This window comes from Ursus americanus, chromosome 13, assembly GCF_024610735.1.
Source record: "Ursus americanus isolate L20-20 chromosome 13, mUrsAme1.1.p, whole genome shotgun sequence".
NCBI lineage: Eukaryota > Metazoa > Chordata > Mammalia > Carnivora > Ursidae > Ursus > Ursus americanus.
Genome location: NC_142139.1, coordinates 5,106,447 through 5,122,868, shown reverse-complemented (window position 1 = coordinate 5,122,868; position 16,422 = coordinate 5,106,447). Strand labels below are relative to the sequence as shown.

General features: G+C 40.1%; 1 protein-coding gene across 7 annotated transcripts in view; it reads right to left on the bottom strand.

Moving 5' to 3' along the window:
- Positions 1-16,144, bottom strand: part of SEC24B (SEC24 homolog B, COPII component) — an 84,918-nt gene extending 68,774 nt beyond the window's left edge. For 3 of the 7 annotated variants that reach the window (XM_045799173.2, XM_087866390.1, XM_045799174.2), the window contains exon 1: positions 15,854-16,144. In XM_045799173.2, coding sequence (XP_045655129.1) covers positions 15,854-15,980 — 127 coding nt within the window. In that variant the 5' untranslated portion in view covers positions 15,981-16,144. The remainder of the gene's footprint in view (positions 1-15,853) is intronic. The other 4 variants (XM_045799175.2, XM_045799178.2, XM_045799176.2 and 1 more) reach the window with 3 other exon arrangements.
- Between the last annotated feature and the right edge of the window lie 278 nt (positions 16,145-16,422).

The following is a 16,422-nucleotide window of genomic DNA, read 5'->3' as shown; positions in this document are numbered from 1 at the left end:
ACTTCAGTCTCAGAAAACTCTACACTGGTTAAGACTTTATCAGTGAAGAGAGGAGCTAAGTCAGAGTTAGATAATATTCAAATATCTATCCATTTAATAAATAATGTGGCTCGTCCATGCTACATGATCTGAAAACAGGGAAATAATCATCAGTATGTCCAAGCTACTCAAATGTCATTCTTCTAAAACTTTAACAGGAATGTTGTATCTAGATGCTAAAATTTATCAGAAGTGAACTACCCACCAGAGGAAACCTTTTTACTTCTCAGTCCATCAAAGAAAGCACTTACTTTGGGGGAATGTGAAGGTGTGCACAGCTAATTATATGTTGGTGCTCACCATTCCTTATTCTATATCAAGATCTAAATGTTCTAAATGTATGAGAAGTATGTGAAAATAATTTGGTCAAAATGATAAATGAATCAAGACTCCTTTGGAAGAAAAATATTTCCTTTCAAATATTTTAAATCAATTTTCAAAAGCCTCTATTAAAAAAAATAAACATAAGGATCAGCTTAAAAGAAAAGAAAATGGCATCTAGGATAAGTAAAATATTTTTTAAAAATTTGTCTTACTGTGGCCTAACAAGAAACACATTTTCTTCAACTTTAAAATGTATTAGATAGGGGCGCCTGGGGGGCTCAGTTGTTAAGCATCTGTCTTTGGCTTAGGGCGTGATCCCAGCGTTCTGGGATCCAGTCCCGCATCAGGCTCCTCCACTAGAAGCCTGCTTCTTCCTCTCCCACTCCTGCTGCTTGTGTTCCCTCTCTCCCTCTATCAAATAAATAAATAAAATCTTAAAATAAAATAAAATAAAATAAATTAGATAACTCTTGTAACTTTATTAGGCTATAATACCAAAACTAATATTAAAGTTTTATTTCTTCTGCATACTCTAATACCAAGCCTGGCAAATATTACAAATACAGAAGTTATATAAACCTATGCTCTTTTATTTTTAACACAATCTGTAGAGTAAATTATGGGCATTTCATTAGTATTAGCAGTTTCATTTGCCTGTATTTCCTATAATTCTCTCAGTAACTGTGGTAGTTTTAAAACATGGTCCCCAAATTCTTTGATACTATGCTGATTAAAGAGTGAAATCTGTCTACTTCTGTTGAATTTGAGCAGGCTTATAAGAGCTTCCACCAGTAAAGACTGACAGAAGCGAAGCTGCGTGACTTCCCTGTTGGTCACAGACAATTCAGTCTCTATGTTGTTTGATGGAACATTTGCATGTGGATCCCTGAACAGCTGGATATGTAGGAAGTCCAATTATTCCACAGCTGCTATGGTCTGGGGAAGTCAAACCACATGGAGCCGTCCCTTTAGGCACTCAGGTTTAAAGTTCGAGTTTTTGAGTCATTCTAGCCCGGGTGCCAGCCATGTGAATAAATGAGCCTTCCAGATCACTTCAAAGTTCAGCCATCAAAACACCTTTGAGTCTTCCAAGCTGAGGCCCTACACATCATAGAGCAGAGAAAAGCCATTTTGGACTCTGCTCTGTGCAAATTACTGATCAACAGAATCTGTGAGAATAAAATATTTGTTTTAACCATTAGTTTTGGAATAATCTGTCATGTAGCAATAGTAACTGAAAGCAACAACTAATTACTATTTTTAAGAGTTCAGAATCCAGGGATGCCTGGGTGGCTCAGTTGGTTAAGCGTCTGCCTTAGACTCAGGTCATGATCCCAGAGACGTGGGATCAAGTCCCACATCGGGCTCCTCGCTCAGCAGGGAGCCTGCTTCTCCCTCTGCCTGGCGCTCCCCATGCTTGTGTGCTCTCTCTGACAAATAAATAAATAAAATCTTAAAAAAAAAAAAAAAGTTCAGAATCCAGATTCTAAAACTGAAAGACATCCATCTTTACCTAACATATTCTTAAAAGTCCAGACAACATAGTTTCAATAAGACTTACAAAAGAAAATGTTATCTTCAAATAAGTTAAACATAATATGTGTGTGTGTGTATATATATATATATATATACACAGAACGCACTAAGTTGTCCTATTCTGTTAGAAAAATAGTTCCTTCCTAGAATATATTATTTGAGAGCTATAAAGCTTAAGTAAAATACAGAAAAAAAAACTGAATCAGGTACACCAGGAAAGAAAGAAAGATTAAAAACAACTAAGGGCTGAAAACTGGATCTATCACAAGAGGGAAAAACACCTGGCACTATATACATGTGCTAGAGACCTGCACTACCCAGTACAGAAGCCAGTAGTGACACGTGGCTGTTGCATCTAGAATACAGCTGATCTGAACTGAGAAGTGCTTTAAGTTTATACACACTGGATTTTAAAAAAACAATATGAAAAAAGTAAGATATCTCAGTAATTTTTTAATATTGAATACCTGTTAAAATGACAATGTTTTATATATTGTGATAACTGGATAAACTGAAATTGATTTCAGTTTTTTGCTATTTTAATTTGCTCTTTATATATTGTGATATATGATAAACTGAAATTGATTTTACTTCTTTTTGCTATTTAAAATTACATGTGCAGCTTAACATTAAATTACTACTGAATATAACTATAAGACAGAAAAAAACAAAGAGGAGAATATCAGTATGTATGGAATGCTTTCAACCTAGGCCTAAACATTTAAGCTGGACATTAGTAGAAACATTAATTATAGAAGTATTTTGAGGTACTACCAAATTTCATTAATGCTACTGATTTCTAAAGAAAACAAAAATAACTGGCTTCCTGGGATAATTTAGATGCACATCTTTTTTTGGATTCAAAATGATTCTGCAGCATACAAGACTGCTGGTATTTTAATACTTCTAAAAAGTAGAGAGAGACAAAGGCTGTGGAGGAAAGGATAAACTAGTTATATATGTGGATGGTCAAATTTTTGAAAAATAACTCTAGAAGTATTTTTCTTATTACAAATTTTATATATAGTCATTGCAAAAAGAGGTACAGGAAATTATCAAATAAAAATCATCCATAATCTTATTACCTGCGATAACTGCTATCAATATTCTGATGCATAGCTACCCAATAATTTCTTTTTGGATTTATCTAATTAATTTAGTTAAACAAAAGTAGAATTATAATGTACATTTTTTAGTGATTTGTTTATGTAGCCTGACTTGAATATCTTTCCATCATGATTTTTAAATGTCTGAATAATATCCATTATATAGATTTACCGTATTTTAATCACTTTTCTATTAACGGCCATTTAGGTTGTTTTCCATTTTTTAAAAAACATTAAACCACACGATGATAAATATATTTGTAGGTAAGTCTGTGTGTTCATTCAACTTACTTTTCTGAAAGTTATTTCCTGTCAGTTACAATTGTTGGGTCAAGTCCCTAGCTAGCAGCTTAACTGTACAGACAAAGGCGACACACTGAGATGCCCAGTAAAAAAAAAAAAAAAAAAACAGGCAGAGACCAGAATCAAAGTGGTCCCAAAAGTTGAATTTAGCAGACAAAGGAGGCTTCAAAGCAGCTATTATAAACATATTCAAAACAAGAAAATATATTCAAAGAATTGAAAAAAATCATCAGTAAATGAACAGATGATATCAAAACAGAAATGAAAACTATTTTGAGAATCAAAATATTCAAAATAAAGCTGAAATAAACATGCTAGATGGTTTCAACAGTATGGCATAAGAAAGAATCAATGAACCTGAAAACTAATCAATAAAATGATTCAGTTTTGGGGTGCCTGGCTGGCTCAGTCGGTAGAGCATGAGACTCTTGATCTTGGGGTTATGAGTTTAAGCCCCACATTGGGTGTAGAGCTGACTCAAAAATTAATAATAAATAAATACAATGACCCAATTAAAAAAAGCAGAGAAGACTGAAGGAAAAGAACCCTGAGCAACAACATGAAGCAGTCTAACATTTATGTGACTAAGAAGGGTAGTAGGTTGAACAGTGGCCTCCCAAAAGAGACATCCACATCCTAATCCCCAGAATGTGTAAAAATGATTTTATATGGAAAAGGATGAATATTATCTTTTATGACAGAAGACATGACTAAGTTAAGGATCTTGAGATTATGTGAGTGAGTCCTAAATGCGATCACATGTATCTTTATAAGATGCACATGAAGAGAAGACATACACACCAAAGAAAAGGCAATTGACAGGATAAAGCAGAGTGCTGCAGCCAAAATACAGGGAATGTCAACAGCCAACCAAAAGCTGGAGGAGACAAGGAAAAGATTCTCCCTTACAGAGAGAACGTGGCCCTGTCAAACACCTGAATTTCACACTTCTGGTCTCCAGAACCAGAAGAGAACACATTCTGTTGTTTTAGGCTACCCAGTTTGTGGTACTTGGTTATAGCCAACCCAGGAAACTCATACAGCAAGGATACAGAACAGCAATACTCAGAAGTGTAGTACATAGAACCCTGATAATACTGGAGACTCCTGGAGGACCCACAGATAAAAACTACTTTCGTAATAGTATTAAAGTATCTGCCTTCTTTACTATGTTGACATTTGTACTAACGTCGCAAAAGCGATGACGGGTAACATGCTGGTCCTGTGGCATAAACTGAAGCACTGACACCAAGCAACACTAGTAATTACCACAGTCTTCACTCCCAGGCACGCTCACAGTAAAATAAATAAGTAAAAAAAATTTTAAAAAGCCACTCCCCTATTCAACAATGTTCAGGGTTTACTAGCTATTTTAGTAAGGAGAAATAAACAGCATACAGATTGGAAAAGAAGAAATAAAATGATATTTACAGAATGACAGGATTTAAGAAAGGAAGAAAAAGAAAGAAGAAAAGTCTGGAACCAATAATAAGTGAGTTTATCAAAGTCACCAGATAAAAGGTCAGTACGTAAGAGTCAAATGCACTTCTCAAACTCAATAAAGAACAAATAGGATTTACAATTTTTTAAAAACAATACTATTTATAATATTACAAAAAAGTACTTAAAATATAAATCTAATGAAATATATGAAGGACCTATATGCTGAAAACTACAAAACACTGATGAAAGAAATCTAGGATTTCTTTAAATAAATGGAATGATATACCATATTTGTGGACTGAAAGACTTGGTATTAAGATATAAATTATCTCAGTTTTTACCTGTAAGTTTGATGTAATCCCGATACAAATACCAATAGCCTCTTTTATAGATATCAACAAGCTGATTCTAAAATTCCTATGGAAAGGCAAAGGTACTAAAATCTCAAACAAAAACAAAAACTCTGAAAAAGCACAGTTGGAGGACTCATATTACCCAATTCAAGGCTTGCATTATATACTATAATAATCAAGAAAGTGTGGTACCAGTGAAAGGACAGTCACGCAGAACATAATGAAAAAGTCTGGAAATAGAGCCACAAAAATACATCCAATACTGATTTTTGACAATGATGTCAAGTCAATTCATTGATCTGATAATCAATTGAATTGACAGTATTTTCAACAAATGCTGCTGTGATAGTCCATATTCAAAAAATGAACCTCACCACGTCTCAGGTCTTAAGCAAAATTTAAGACTAAGAAACTGTCACAGATCAGAGGAGACTAAGGACACATGACAACTAAATGCAACAGTATATCCTGGACTGTATCCACGAACAGAAAAAAAAATGGTGGAAATGGTATAGTTTAGCTAATGGTATTTCAGCAATGTTAATTTCCTTGTTTTGATAAGTGTACCATGGTTTTGTAAGATGTTAGTTAAGACACGAGAAGATGTAATACTTAAGAGGAAGCTGACTGAAGAACGATGCGTTTTCTGTACTACCTCTGCATCACTTCTGCAAATCCAAAATTATTACAAAATAAGTTTTTAAAACACTGATGGAAAAAAGTCCTGGCAATGACTTACTAAATTATATGACACAATTTTTTAAAAAGATTTTATTTATTCATTTGAGAGAGTGTGTGCATGCACAATTGAGGGAGAGGGAGGCAGACTCCTTGCAGAGCAGGAGAGGAGGGAGTCTGATGAGGCAGGGGCTCCATCCCAGGACCCCGAGATCACGACCTGAGCGGAAGGCAGACGCATAACTGACTGAGCCACCCAGGCGCCCCTATACATTATTTCTTAGACAAATGACTGCACCACGCATAACCAGAGTGATTTTCCTAAAAGGCAAATCTGGTTATGTTATTTCTTTGCTTAAAGCTAATGGTTTTTCTTCCAAATTCTTTAACATAATCTGTAAGACAATGCAAGCTACAATAATCCCTCCCCCACCTCAAATGTCCATGTCCTAATCACCAGAACATGTGGATATGATAGGTTACATGGCAAAAGGAGTTGAGGTTGCAGACTGTATTAGGATTGTTAATCAGCTGACCTTAAAATTGGAAGAAAAGCCTCGATTACCTAGGTGAGTTCAATGTAATCACAAGAATCCTTCGAGTAGAAGAGGGAAGCAGAAGAGAGTCAGGGAGATGGGACTACAGAAGATCCTCAGAGATGAAGCCAGATGTTGCTGGCTTTGAAGACAGAAAGAGGGGAACATGAATCAAGGAATGCGAGCAGCCTCTAGAAGTGGGAAAAGGCAAAGAAATGGATACTCTCCCTCAGCCTCTGGGAGGGAGTTCAGCCCTACTGACACCTTGATTTCAGCCCTGTTAGACTTCTACAGATGATGAATTCATGTTATTATAAGCCACGAATCTGTGGTAAATTTGTTACAGCAGCAAAGAGAAAACGAACGCAAAGGCCCTTTGTGATCTGACCCCTGCTCACCTCTTCTGCTTTACTGCTCACCACTCTTTCTCACAGTGATTTTCAACAGGTGTATCTTAATATACGGCTCGACTACCAGTCATTCACATGGGTCTATCAAAGTTTGACCAGTATATAAAATGCAATTTTGCTAAACTAAAGGTGCCTATTGTTAGGTCAAAGAGTCGCAGAATGATGGCCTAGTAGGAAGGGAGCAAAGAGGCCACAGCACAACATCAGGAAAGAGTACACACTAGAGCTTTACCTCAAAGGGCCGTCAAAGGGGTTGGGTGAGCGCAGAGTACAGTTAAGTTGCCTTGTAAAGGCTTCTGAAGGGGATCAAATAAACATGTGATACCTTTCTGAAATTTGTTTTAAGATACAGATGTCTAAAGTTTAATTCCTTCAAGAATGCCACCAACTAAAATTTTAGCACTAAGGTAGCCATGACTATGAAAAGGCTGGGAACCACTGTTCCCACACACACTCTGACCATATTAAATTTTTCTTAGGCCATGTCTGTTCACCTCTGACCCTTCACACAGGCTCTTCCCTGTACCTGGAACCTTCAAAAATTCCCTCGTCCCCCTTCATCTGATCACCTCTCACTTGTTCTTCAGATCTCAGTTTAGCTCTTCTTCTAGAAAACATGTGCTAACCGTACAAGTGAATGCCTACTTAATGTTGCATCTACAGTATCTTGGACCACAAAGATAGCACTTTTCACACGGTACTCTAATTGGCTGCAAACTCTCTAAGTGAAAAACCAGTCTAGCTTGCTCTCTCAGCTCTATCATATTCCTAAAGCTCAGCATAGTGCCTGGCTCATGGAAACCATTCCTATATTTTTGGGGTGGGGGGAAGAAGCCTAGCAAATAATCATCAAATATTTCTGTATCAGGCATTTCCCTCATCATGATGTATCAACAAGGGCTACATGATTGGGGCGCCTGGGTGGCACAGCGGTTAAGCGTCTGCCTTCGGCTCAGGGCGTGATCCCGGCGTTATGGGATCGAGCCCCACATCAGGCTCCTCCACTGGGAGCCTGCTTCTTCCTCTCCCACTCCCCCTGCTTGTGTTCCCTCTCTCGCTGGCTGTCTCTATCTCTGTCGAATAAATAAATAAAATCTTTAAAAAAAACAAAACAAAAACAAAAAACAAGGGCTACATGATAAGTAAAAAGCCAGAACACAAAACTTCAAGAGCTTTCACTACTTAAAGCAATTTATACTCTAGTACAACAACAGATACATAGATCTGAATTTTTTCATGTGTCATTTTACACATTTTACTCTGTATTAATTCAAGTATAAGAACATCATTTGAAACAAAAGGAAATAACATTGTGTATTTCATTACCTCTAAGACGTTTTGATGCTGCCCCTTGTTAAACTTACCAGGTATATTAGCTTCTGCTACTGTAACAAATTGCCACAAATTTAGTGGCTTAAAACAACACAAATTTACTATGCTACAATTCTGGAGGTCAGAAGCCCAAACTCAGTTCACTGAACTAAGTCAAAGTGTCATGGGCAGAGATGACTCCTTCTGAGGCTCCAAAAGAGAACATTTCCTTGCCTTTTTCAGCTTCTAGTGGCCACCTGCATTCTTTGGCTTATGGCCCCTTCATCCATCTTCAAAGCACATTACTCCTACCCCTGCTTCTGTGGTCACATTACTTTCTCTGCTGGCTGACTCCTCCTGATTCCCACTTAACAGGTCTGTTGTGATTATATCAGGCCCACCCAGATCCAGGATAATATTCCTAACTCTTTTTTTTTTTAATTTAATTTATTTTATTTTTTAAAAAAGATTTTATTTATTCATTTGTCAGAGAGAGAGCACGTGCACAAGCAGGGGGAGCAGCAGGCAGAGGGAGAAGCAGGCTCCCCGCTGAGAAAGGAGCCCAATGAGGGACTCGATCCAGGACCCTGGGATCATGACCCAAGCTGAAGGCAGACGCTTAACCAACTAAGCCACAAGCCACCCAGGCGTACCAATAGCCCCAATTCTTAATCGTAGCTGCAAAGGTTTCATAGATCAGGACGGAAACATATCAGAGGGCCATTACTCAGCTCACCACATAGCTGTCAATGGCAGGTTTTCACACAGCTATGCCATAACTTCTATAGTTTCAGTAAAGCCAATTTTAAAATTTCACCAATTCTAAGACGCCCCCAAATTCAGAGATAAAAATGTGGAAAAAAGTGTCTTAGAATCAATGAAGTAATATAATTACTGCATCCACCAAATGGCTTAACTCAGTGACTCACAAAAAGAGCATTGACAAATCACTGAAAAACAGGAAAACTCAGGTTATATATAATCTCTGAAAAGTTTCTACATTCTTAGCCTCAAGTGAGGTATGTCTGTGTAAAAAAGGAAACTGATTATTCTAACACATTATCTACTCACTGGTACCAATCTGACTTGAGAAGTAAACAAAAGATTTTTAATAAATGTACCTTTTAATGGAGGTGCTCATCCACCCAAAGGATCTATCTGCCTCAGGGACATAACCTCCTTCCAGAGACTAGATTCCCACCAAAGGAAAATTTATTCTATTCTTGCTGTAAGCAAGCCAGACACGAAAATCCATATTTACAAGGTAAATATTTTATGGCATGTCTAGTCCCTATACATTTATTAAAAAAGTTAATCATAAGCTCTCTTTAAATAAACGAGTTTCTTCATCCTCTCCCTTGTCAGAGAAGTAACATTTTTAATATCAAGAATATTTGTTTCATTAGTCTTTTTCTGAATCACATTTCAATTTGAAGTTTTTTTTTTCATTATCTTTAAAAGAACATCAAGGTCAGCAAGTACAAGCTCCTCTATCCTACAGAGACACATTCATACAAACTTAGAGAGGCAGAATCAGATATAAGAACGTAATTTATTCATCACTAAACTACCAAGAAATAGGTCAATATTCAGCCACTAATGCATTTTAACAATCACTCTTGTTAAAATATTTCTGAACCATGGGGCGCCTGAGTGGCTCAGTCGTTAAGCGCCTGCCTTCAGCTCAGGGCATGATCCCAGAGTTCTGGGATCGAGACCCATATCAGTCTCCTCTGCTGGGAGCCTGCTTCTTCCTCTCCCACTCCCCCTGCTTGTGTTTCCTCTCTCTCTGGCTGTCTCTCTCTCTCTGTCAAATAAATAAATAAAATCTTAAAAAAAAAAAAAAAAGATTGTTTGTAAAAAAAAAAAAAAAAAAAAAAAACAATCCTGAACCAGCTGGTAAATAGCACACAGCCCTGACCTGCTTCCCTGTTAAACCCCACAATGCTGGTCCCTTGCCCCAGACCTCCAAGACCTCCTCATGATCCAGCAACTAAAAGACTAATAATGCCTGGCACATTACGGGCTTACAACTCTCTTGTCAAGGCTGGTATCCATTCAGTCATCAGTATACACAGGACTGATTACTGAATATTTTGGATATAGGACCTCTGACAATGTTGCTAATATATAAATTTTTTACAAGCATAAAAAATATATGACCACCACACCCCCTAAAGAAATCTGCAATTAGAAGTCCTAGTGATTTTAAAAATGAGGAATTCCTAGGGCGCTTGGGTGCCTCAGTAGGTTGAGCATACAACTCATGATTTCGGCTCAGGTCATGATCTCAGGGTCCTGGGATGGAGCCCCACACCAGGCTCTGTGCTCAGCGGGGAGTCTTTCTCTCCCTCTGCCCCCCCCCCCCCACTTGCATGCGTTCTCTAAAATTAACAAATCTTTAAGAAAGATGAGGAATTCCAATTACATCTGGATACCCTGGATTATTCTTTTCTAATGGAAGACTAATAGTTACAAAAGTTAACTGTCTGAGCCATTGCTGGCAGACAGAGCCTACAGACAGACACAGCCTATCTGACCACTTGGATGAAATCTCACTGCATTAAGTCCATCAGTTTGCCTCTTTGGCTGCCATAATAATGAGTGTTAAGAGTAAAGGGACCAAAAGAAAATCGATACCGGTTGAGAACCTACTACACACGAGATACTTTGCTTTTCTCTACACAATCTTACATAATTTTTATAACAATCCAGTGAAGTATCACTATCATCATTTTACAGACAAATGGGGACATGCAAGGTCACTAATTTATACAGATTCAAATAACTGGTAAGTAGTGAAGAAGCCAGGCATTGCAGGTTCCAAAGCTCATTTCACAACACCTGTTTCTCAGAAATACTAGGAAAAACAAGCAAGTTAAGACTTGGCCATTGGCTTAGGCAAGGCATTTTACTACTCCCTCTCGCCTCCCTACTTCATCCTGCTTTTCCTTGGTTTCTATAACAAGCAGCTTCCAGCAGAGAATTTTAGAAAACTTGAAACAAATTAAATCCACCTTCCCACAAGCCAGCTAGCTGAGGTAGTTGGGCCATTAGAGGGAACCTTCCAAGAGTAGATCTGTTGGAGAGAGGAAGGGCTGGGCAGTGGAAGAAAACAATAAAAGATGGAAACAGTGATCGAGCCTTAAATACAGGAAAGGATAAGGAGAGCTGGCCATACACAGATCCTTTCAGGGGCCAGTCTTCAAAAACAATAGTGAATACGAAGCCAAGTTCACTTACTCAGCTGAGTGCCTAACTGCCTGCTGCCACTGGGAATATGATGAGGAAACTCAATCAGTCACTGCCATCTGAAGATTTACATCCTGGTGTTCTGAAGGAGATGGAGTGTAGGGGACTCTCATTTGCTAAGTATCTCATTTTGCTAAGCACCAGGTACTTTAAAAATAGTAACTCATTTAATATAATTCTCTCAACAACTCTAGAAGGAAGGTATTATTATTCCCTTAAGCTCCGAGATGTTAAGTAATTACCTCTACAAAACCTGGAGCTGTATCAAAGCCGACAACCACTTCACTAGCCCACACCTTCTGACAATTCTGAATATAACATGATCTGCTCTCACATGCAGGGCTGACTGTGAAGATGCTCTCATTTCTAGGAAAGTCCATTGAAGACTGGCTCAAAAATGTGTCCTATTTCAACATCTTTAAGCATCTAATACTTCAGGGTTTATAGATAATTAGAAAAATGAAGTTAGGTGAAATACTATAATCAGTGGCAATGAACGGCGTTTACAAAAATTATTAGAGATATAATCTCAGAAACCTGGGGGGGAGGGAGTGGAGTGGGAGTTAAGACACCGCAAATAACTAATGCAATACATGCAGCATTGAAAAATAAAATTTAAACCCAGATAAAAGACATTTATATAAGGAATGACTTTTAAGATTTTCAAGATATTAATCAGCTTAGAAGGAAATGATGTATCCAGATGGTTACATTACACCATGGCAGTATCTTCACCAGAGGACCTGACGCTTCTGCTCAGCTAGAAAGGAAGACTAGAAACCTGAGACACTGATTCTGCTCTGATCAAAAGGAACTTACTTCAGACACACTAGGGAGGTTTTTATCCTTTTAAATTTTGCATGTGCTCTCAAAGCTGAAGGGTTTCCTATAACTGACCAGATAGTACTGCTGAGTGAATGGTATGTTTATATCTTCATAATGGATCCCAATAATTTCCATTACTAACTAACTCATCTTTCTCACATTACTGGCAACTGAAATGATAAACTGCCAGTAGTATCATTCCTGGAAAAGGCATATGGAAGGAAGAAAATACATTTTCATTTGAAAATGAGAACCATTCGCTTCCTAAAAGTAGAATTAAGCAGTAGTGGTTTACTGTTAAATCTGAGTGCCCTCCCCCCCCCAAAAAAAAACACTTTTAAAATATCTTTCAATTAAAGTCAACTGGGAGAAACTTTGGAATTATACCATCATATTACCAGGATATTATTTCACCCAGTCTTCCCTTCTTTGAGGACTGGGCTTTGGAGAGACTCTCAAAAGGCAGAGTAGAAGCTGGAAAATATCCAACTAACACTTCAGATGGAAATACAAATAATTCTAAAAGCTGCCAGTGAAAAACTGAAGTATAGAAACACAAGTACACAAAAGGTAGTTCGAGAGAAGTATGTCACAGACTCAAAGAAGTCAAACTGTATCTTCAAATGACTGGGGAAAAGCATGTGAGCAGTTAAACCTAGAAAACAAAGTGATAATGAAGTCTCAGTTTTCTGCCTATTCCCTACCCTTTGCAAAAATATATCAAAGTCTCTAAAAAGACCTTCTACAGTCTCCTAATAGAGATCTGGGCTTGGAATTAGGAAGACTGAATTGGGACTTGATGTAACAAATGTTTAATGAATACCTGAATATACAGCAGTGACAAGAGAGACAAAACTGCTACCCTCACAAAGTTTACACAGGAATTGGTGAAAATCATACACCTAACCTTTCCGAATCTTGATTTCATCTATAAAATTGGAGAAGTGGACCAGGTGTTTTTCAGACTGCACTCCCAAAACACCTGAACCTCTACCTCTATTTTAACCATTAACAGCTTTGCTTTTTTTTCTGATTTCTCCATCAGTGCTCTATTCACTACTTCCTTTGGAAAAATAAATGTTTTTTAAAATGTTGGATAACTACTAAAATAAGCGACCTCTAGATACCATTCCAGTTTAACAATTCGGTCTGCTGTAATGTTTCATACGCACACTTCTGACCTGTTTCTTTTCACCATGTCTGGAATTCCATAGAGACACATTAAAAGGCAAACTATTTCATGCAGGGCTAAAGAATAAACCAAAACCCCAAAGGACTGCTTAATCTTTATCTATAAATGCCAACACAATGTAGCAAAAATTTTTTTCTAAGACTAGCAAAAAAACAAAAACAGATTTGATCTCGTTACTTCTCTACTTAAGCTACTTCCTTCCACAAAAACAACAAAAAAATTGGCCCTAGTTCTTTATCTTTTTTTAATTGAGGTATAATTGACATACGCTCTATTACTTTCCAGTATGCAACATAATGATTCAATATTTGTATAAATTACAAAATGATCACTAGAATAAGTCTAGTTAACGTCTGTCACCATACATAATTACAGATTTTTTTCCCTGTGATGAGAACTGGTAAAATTTACTCTCTTGGCCAAGTTCTTTATATTAATTTCCAAATTCCCAGCAATGACATTTAAAGCCTTTCTGCAACCTGACCCCTTTTTAAGCATTCCTTTCAGATTCAATGCCTTGGGTTCTCCCTATTACCCAGCACACTTCTTTGCCTCTTGACAGCTTAGTTTCTAAACATACCATGCACTTTCACAATTTGAGACTTTTGTTCACGCTGTAACCTCTGCCTCAAGACAGTCTTGCCCTCCTATCCCTACCCACCAAATCCCTCAAGGTCAGAATCAACCCGAATGTCAACAAAATGAAAGTGAATTTAGCGGAAAGGCAGGGATTCTGCTTTCTACTAGGCTAATCTTAGGTACCCAACTGGTAAACATGCAACAAATGCTGAAATGAATTATGTTAAAGTAATGATTACAAACAGTAGAAACAAAGCATCATCACCTATATTTGGCTTTTAAAGTTCTTACAGATTTAATATCCTCATTACAATTGATATCCTGGCATTTCTTGAGCCTTCACAAAATTTGTAAGGCTAAGAGACCTTTTGGCTCTTTAAAAATCATTCACTAACAAAATAATGCATACCCAGAAAGTCAAGAAAAGACAAACCTTGGATCACTGTTAAACATGGGTTTACAATATTCCAAAAGACTTGGAATCTCTTCTTAAATACACATGTGCTAGTTTCTTCACACACAAAACGGTTTAAAAACAAAACAAAAACAACAATTTGTATCAAATTTACAAGGACAAAAACTGCTCAGAAATATCTTTATGTATGTTCAGGACAGGAACACAAAACCTACAACACTGTTCACATTCAAACCCACGCTACTAAACAATGACCACCGGAAGTAAAACATGTAGTATTGACAAGTACTGCTGATCCAAAGGATATTAACCCTAAAACATCACTTTTATGAAAAAAATCGAACCTCTGATTCTCAGGATAAACGGTATTCATGTTTCAGCATCAGCTGAAAAACTACATAGCGGCTGAACTGATTTGATTTAATACAGCCCAATGAATTTTCATGAACCAACTGGATTAAACAAGTCGGTCCAACAACTGTCTGAAAGTACTAGTGTAGTTTTGTTCTCTTACAAAAACAGGGCATTTTTCTAAAGTATTTCATTACTTTCGAGCATTCTCATCTAAAATACCATCGAGTTTATAACGTGAGTTCCCCCTTCCGCGGCCCCATCCACAAACACTCAGATCCCAAAGATTAGGTAATAAATACCCTAGAAATAATCATTTTTCACTTGAACTCCTGCATACTAAAAGCCTACGACCTTAGCATGAAAGCGGCTTTCAAGTTGCACTGGCTGCTGTCTGTGCGGAGGCCTTTCTTCCCTCAAAGCGGGGCCAACTCTGGCACGCTGTTGTATTTCCGAAAGTGAAGCCGGGGAAAAAAGCCACGCAGATCTAAAGGTATTCGTTTAAATCCGTTCGACACCTGCTCCCTTTCCAACACCACCAGCGAACTCCAAACGCTAGAGCAGCAGCCGCAGCAGCAAGGACAGATCTTGCGGCCGAACTGGGTCAGGGTTACGGTTACGCTTGTGTTGCATATTTATACCCTTTTGTCTACAAACTTGAGCGCTAACTTAAGTTCCCTTCAAGGCAACGTGCTCGCTGGGCCGCAGAAATCAGAGCAATTTCCCGAGACGGGAAGGGCACACTCCGAGCAGCTCGATGGCTACACCAGGCTTCCCCACACCACGCACTCCGCGGCCTCGGCTTTCCGCCGGCGAAAGGGTCGCTCGGGGCAACTCGCCCGCGCTCAGGTTGGGTATGAGGGTTTTTAAAGAGGACCGCGTCCCCTCCTTTTCCACCTCCCCCACTAACCCCGGGCGCTTTCGGGCCTAGGGTCACATTACGTAAACAGCCCCGGCCCCAGCTTTCCCAGGTCGGCCCCCGCCCCCGCGCCGGGGCGCCCCTCCTCCCCCCCCCCGCGCCCCGCACCCCGCCACAGTCTGCCCCCAGCGCGGCCTCCGCCCGGCGCCCCCACCCGGACAGACCCCCTCCCCCGCCCCAACGCCCCTCCCGGCCCGGCCCGGTCCGGTTTGTCCTGAGCGGCCGCGCAGGCTGCCCCGCCAGCGCTAGGCCCCGCGCTCCGCCGGGGCCGCCCGCCTCACCGTTCTGCTGGTGCGGCGCCGGGCCCGGGCCTGCGGGCGCGGCGGCTCCTGAGGCGGCGGCTCCGCCAAGCTTGGGCGGGATCCGGGCGCTGGCGGCCGGATGAGGGGACTCGGCGGGGGCCGACATGACGGCGCTGCTGGCGGCGGCGGCTCCGCTTCGGGGAGGTGGGCGGAGGGAAGGGAAGGCGGGGCCGGAGAGGCGAAAGGAAGAGGAAGGAACGCGCCCGGCGTCACCGAGGGAGTCGCCCGGGACCGCGGGTGCCGGCGCTGCACCGCGGAGCCTCGCTCGGCCGCCGTGGGGGCCGCGACCCTGCTCCCTGGCCCGCCCAGCCCGACCGTGCTGCGCGCCCCAAACCCTGAGCGCGGGGCTCCTCGGGTCAGTCCCCGCACCGCGGGCCTTAGGCCGCCGCCGCAACGCCCCCTGCAGGCCGAAGCCCGGCGCTTTCAGGCCCGAGGCGGGGCCCGGGACCGCGGCCTCACCGCCAACCTGGCGGCGACGGCTCCGGCCCAGGCGTAGCCACGGTCGCTTTGAGGCGGGAGGGATGGACCCCGGTAGAAGAAGGAAACCT